General features: G+C 42.2%; 1 protein-coding gene across 4 annotated transcripts in view; it reads left to right on the forward strand.

Annotated features, from left to right (window-relative positions):
* FRMD4B (FERM domain containing 4B) overlaps window positions 1–3,403 on the forward strand; it is a 332,839-nt gene extending 329,436 nt beyond the window's left edge. For all 4 annotated transcript variants that reach the window (XM_045289894.1, XM_045289895.1, XM_045289897.1 and 1 more), the window contains one exon: window positions 1,427–3,403. In XM_045289894.1, the coding sequence (XP_045145829.1) occupies window positions 1,427–1,547 (121 nt within the window). In that variant the 3' untranslated portion in view covers window positions 1,548–3,403. The remainder of the gene's footprint in view (window positions 1–1,426) is intronic.
* The last annotated feature ends 2,597 nt before the right edge of the window (window positions 3,404–6,000 follow it).

Here is a 6,000-nt window from a genome sequence, read left to right on the forward strand (position 1 = left end):
CCTGGAAACCCTCTGTAGGGTCACTGTGAGGCAGAGCCCACAGAGTGGCAGAGGGCCTTGGCAGGGAAATACGTGTATCTGTCAGGGGTGTAGACGTGCCCAAAATAAAATGTTGCCTTTTCTGATGCTGTGTCGTATATCCTACAGTCAAATTCTTGGCTTCATGGCTACCGATTGTGTTTTCAAATAACTTTTTCTTTCACTTCCTGTTTTCCATTTCCCTTCCTCTTCTTTCGTCTAACTCTCCCCACTCCTAGGCGAGACGCAGGGCTTCTGTCCCGGAGAACGGTTATGTCTCCAGAGATGAGATCAGTTTTAAATTCTCTTTTGCTCAGGGTAGCCACCTGCAGTAAGTACGGTCACCCGAATGGGGGTGTGGCTTCTCGCATCGCAGGAGTTTGGCTTGCACTGGCTGCTGTGTGAAGTCGTGAAATCCGATTGGTGTTTCTGTTAGACAAAATTACTAAATAGCCAGAGTTGCATAATGTTTATTTCCCATTCCTTTCCAAAAGGCTTTTTTATCATCTTTACTAAAAAGTTTGAGCTAAAAGAGATGGAAATATCAGATCTATATAAAAAACGTTACTAACTCCTTAACCGGTTTCAATCTCGTGTGATACGTTCTGCTTATTGGAATGGTGTGTGAGAGGTGCTTTCATTGGGGATGTACCATTCAAATATGCTTGTGGGAAAAAATCTGTCTATATATGCTCGTGGTTTGAAATGTGATGCTGCTTGCTCAGTTATTCCCAGTGAGGCATACACCCTAGAGATGAAATGCAACCCAAGGGGCTCCTGTCCCCCTCTAAGAGCATCCTCTTGCCCCTGAGGTAAGCATCTGATAAAGTCTTTTAATTTGAAGAATCGATGAAAAGTACAGCCAAAGGAATCTTATTAAAAAGTTAAAGAATCTGATTCACACGAATAGAAAAGGGGCGTCTGCCGGAGATTTATTTGGTCAGGGAGAGAGGAACCTGCCCCAAGGGTGCTGTTGATTCAAGGAGAATGCACAAAACTGAATTAGGCCCAAACCGGAGGACTGAATTAGGTAGGGAACTGGTCACCTCTCCGACAGCACTAAACCGATAGACGCTGTGTCAGCTTTTTTCTGTCAGAGAGAAGATACTTGCATTTCTTCCACACCCCCCAAATCGGCGAATTAATCTTGTAGTTTCACACAAAGTGGATTCTGATCAATGGTCAATGGTACGTGGACAAAGGCATATCTCCCCAGAAAGTTAAATAGTCCTCCCGTGACTCTGTGAGACAGTGATCCCAGGTGATGTTGAAAGGGCAACCGCCATCCGGTGGCTTGAGTTCCAGACTCTTGCTAGTTTTTCTTAACAGTGCTTTCTACTAACATAATAGTCTTTGTACTGGGGGACCACAGTGACCACCGTAGTAACATTTCTGGTTGCCTTCACAGGCAGTATACGGAGCCCAGTCAACTGGACGGCGCGGACGGACACCGGCTGTCGGACAGCCTGGGCAGTGCTGAGCAGAGGCTCTTTTGGCATGAAGATTCCAAGCCCGGAACATTAGTCTGAAGTGCAGGCGGGCCTCTTGACCAAGCACTGCGTTCTCACACGAGTGTGCCTTGCAAAATGTGTACGTCTTCCCAGAAGGCTCTTGGCATCGAAGGTTGAAGAGAAGTCTGCGGCTGCCCTGGAAGTGAGTTCCACACCTCGCAGGACGAAACCCCCAAAGACCATGGGCCTTTCGCAGTCCGGGCACACGAACCCCCCAGAGCTGAGTCTGACCACACCTGGCACCAGTGCCACGAGAGGACTTAGCTTGAAGCCTTTATCAATAGCAAGCACTTTTTAAGGGAATCAAAATTGTTGACGGCACACCTCAAGTGGCCAAGGTCTCCACGAGGAAAGGACGGAAGGGGCGATTTCAGAGCACAATGCAGAATGGTGGGGGGAGGGAGACCAGAAGCTGCGAAGTCATTGCTCACGATCACAAGGGTGTGTTCGTGAGCTGACAGAGAAGAGTGTGCTACTTCTACGTGAACACAGACACTTTCGACAGTATTGGAAAATTACTTGAAGAGAGGCTGGATTTTCATGAAGTCCTGAATGAGTGTAAATGTTGTTAGGCTGTTATAAAGAGTAATGTTTTTCATAAGCACCGTAAAATGGGTTCTGGAAAGACTTATTGCTGTAGCATCTTGTAATATAACTTTTGTGATAGCAGATTGGGGGAAATGAATGAATAATTGACAAACCTCGCTTGGAGAATTCCCTAAGGTACAAGATCCCTGAACCCCCCCCCCCCAGCTGATTGCATATCAACTGTTATTATTCAAGCTGGTAACTCTCCCACTTGGCTGTGGCTTGAAATGGCAGATTTGATGTGGATAATTTTTTTATAATCAGAAGTTTGGAAAGTTCTTTTAAGGTGATAGAGTCAGAACCCGAAACAAACACAAGCAAAAAAGTACATTCGTTTAAATGAACTGCGTGCCTTAAAATGGTGAACATTAGAACATGAAACATATTGTTTGGGTACCACTTGTAGTTCTGTCACAAAAAGATTAGTCAGAAAAAATTGTAAAGTGCTACAAGCTGCGATAGAATTCATTCTGAGGCTCAAACTACCTCGTGCTTTCTTTAGAGGAACTAATTAGCTATGGTTCACTATAGGACTTTTTAAAAATTATTTCCATATTCCAAATTGATTATTTTTTGTTACCTTTACTCTGCTTCAGAATTCCATTGAAGGTGCTCATTTTTCCCTCCTTTGATACAGATTTCTTGTTCATGTTGTGAATAGAAATGTTTCTGAACTGCTTTTTTGGAACATTTTCTATCTAGATTCCAAAGCATGTAATATATACATAAAGATGATTTTTGTTAAACTGGTCCTTAGTCATTTGTATCATTAGAAAGGAAGTTTGAGGCAAAAACTTGGCGGGTGGAGGAAGACATGCAACAAAATAATAACTTGTTCCCTTTTGCATATTTGCATAGCCTTCTAGAAACAGAAATGGCCCTTTGCATACTCTTTGACTGTTCTGACTTTTTAAGACCTGGTTTTTGGGTTGTTTTTTTTTTACATAGGTCAGTAAACTAAAGGTGTGCTACTGAAAGCAGTTATGTATCCTTCCACTTCTATGCTGAGCTCGTACGAGGCAGCTGAAAGGGCTCGCTTTCAACAGTAATCACGTTTGGGCAAGACTTCATCTTTTTAGTTACAGTATTACTATATTTTATTGATTCCAAGATGCACATTTTCATCTATTTACATCTCTGACATTGGAATCTATCTTTTGATTGATGGTGTGTCCTAGCCGAATTGGCAGAGTGGTTTTTGTTGTGTGTTTTTTTTTTTTCCTTTCCTTAGCAATACATGAAAGAATGCTGTGTCTTGCAATAAAGTTGTCTTGGAATTGATGAAATATGGTAGTTGGTTGCCTTGTTGAGGATGACTGATGTGAGCTTTCAGGCTTCCTGATCATGAGAACGTAGTTTGCTTGTACCCCAGAAACCACAGGAGTTCCGCTGACTGTCAAACACGGTCTTTAAAACCCAGGAACACAGTTCACCTGCCATTTTTATCCTGAGCAATGGGGAGGCAGGGAAGGAATGTGAAAAACGGAAAGACATTAGTATTAATATTTCATTGCATGTAACTTGCATGAAGATATATTTTCCTGTTTGAGAAATGGCATGCTCAGAATTGCCAGCATACTTCTAAAGGACAAATAGAATTTGACTCCCGGAGAGGAAAATGGATGTACAACAGCCCCATGAATGATCCGTCCCCTCCCATCTCAAGGATACACTTTCAGTACTGTCATGTTTTCCATGAAGGTACACCACTCAGGCTGGGCTCCACGCAGCAACGCCTACACACCCTGTCTGCGGCATGGATTCCTTTGTTCATAACGAGTGAACCTTCTCATCATTTCCATTCGGGTTATTTCATTTCCTCTCCGTTATGTTTTGAAAAACATCTCTCAACCACATTACTGATTAGTGTGCCTCTTCAAAACCACAAGTGGAAAGGTTACATTTTTCAACCTGTAGACTTCCTTTTTTTTAATTACAAAATGTATGCCATATTTTTACATGAATGCCTTCTGCATTCTGTGTTTGTTTGCTATCCATGCCCCCGCTTCCAATGAGTGCTTTTCATAAGTTCCCGTGCATAGCATGTTTATGAAAATATCTCATTGGCCAGGAGGACGTGGTTGACAAGGATACATACAATGTTGTGTTATTTGTGTGAAATACTCATCAAAAAATTTATATTCAAACATAAAACAAATATATAACAAAAACCATCAAAACCTGTAAGTCTAATCTTTTCTAATATAACACATTCTTTACTGTATATTCAGATTTTTTTCTCTACATATAGTAATTAATTTTTTAAAAGCACAACATTGCACTTCAAAGACGGTTTTACAGCTATTTTTTATTCACCTAACCACTTTAGTCCAACTTGTTTTAATATATCTTGATCTACCTTATAGAGATGTATGTTTTACATGGTGGAGTTTAAAAACATGTATTTGAGACAATTCTTCAAAATTCTTCCATGGACCCATGAAAGTTTGACTGTCATCACCAATAAAGATACCAGAAGTGTCTGGAATCTATTAGCTTGGCCTGTTCTTAGGAACAATGGTTCAGACTAAAGAGTTTCCCTAAATGTCCGTCTTCAAGAGGCTTCGGAATCCGAGTGGCTCCCTTTGTTCCACAAAGCAGAGACGTTTGGATTATTCTCTAGACCTGAGAGAGTTCACCTCAGTGGTAAAGGACCAATTTGAGGTTTGGGCTTGTTTTCATTCAAACAAAAAACCCACGGATAACCTTGAGAAGAATGGAAATTCCAGAACGTGTGCTCATTTGGAACTTATATGTGGATCCAGAGCAAGGGACTACTGCATGGTTGAAAATCAGGAAAGGTGTGTGTCAAGGTGATTGCCTCACACCACACTTATTCAGTCTGTATGCTGAGCGAATAATCAGAGTAGCTGGCCTATATGAAGAAGAATGTGTTGTCAGGATTGGAAGAAGGCTTATTAACAACCTGCAATATTCAGATGACCCAGACTTCCTTGCTAAAAGTGAGAACTTGAGGCATTTGCTGATGGAGATCAAGGATTGCACCCGTCAGGATGGATTACAACTTGGTACCAAGAAGACCAAAATCCTCACAGCTGGACCAAATGGAGACAAGGTTGACATTGTCCAGGATTGTGTCTTGCTTGGATCCACAACCAATGCTCAGGGAAGCAGCAGTCAAGAGATCAAAGACAAGTTGCGTTGGGTAAATCTGCTGCACAAGACCTCTCTAGAGTATTGAAAAGCAAAGATGTTACTTTGAGCACTAAGGCGCACCTGACCCAAGCCACGGTATTTTCCATTCCCTCATATGCATATGGTAGTTGGACACTGAATAAGGAAGACTGTAGAAGAATTGATGCATTTTCATTCTGATGCGGAAGAAGAATATAGAAAGTATCATGGGGCGCTGAAAGGTCAAACCAATCTGTCTTAGAAGAAGTACAACCAGCATCCTTTTTAGAGGCAAGGATGGCAAGACTTCATTTCACATCGTTTGGACATGTTGTCAGGAAAGACCAGTTCCTGGAGAAGGACATCATGCTTGATAAAGTGGAGGGGGCGTTAAAAGAAGGACCGTAAGGAGGCGGATTGACACCGTGGCTGCAACAACGGGCTCACGCACGGGCCCCATTGCGAAGGTGCTGACAGTGGGCTGTGTTCCCTTCTGTTGTGCACGGGCTGTTGTGGATCAAAAGGGACTCCATGGCAGCGAAAAACTACAGGAGGACTCCATTGTGGGCCGAGAATTTTGGAAAGTAATATAAAAACAAGTGAATCACAAGAAACACTGCGGTAAAACTTACAAAAATGGAACTTAAACATGCTCTCAAGTTGAATTAAAATTTCTCCAAACACCAGCTCTCACTTTGTGTATATAAACCTTGCCCGAAGGCTCAGCAATGCAGACCACCTTTACATA

Source organism: Echinops telfairi, unplaced genomic scaffold (genome assembly GCF_000313985.2).
Source record: "Echinops telfairi isolate 266 unplaced genomic scaffold, ASM31398v2 ScPeMD7_31;HRSCAF=116, whole genome shotgun sequence".
Lineage (NCBI taxonomy): Eukaryota > Metazoa > Chordata > Mammalia > Afrosoricida > Tenrecidae > Echinops > Echinops telfairi.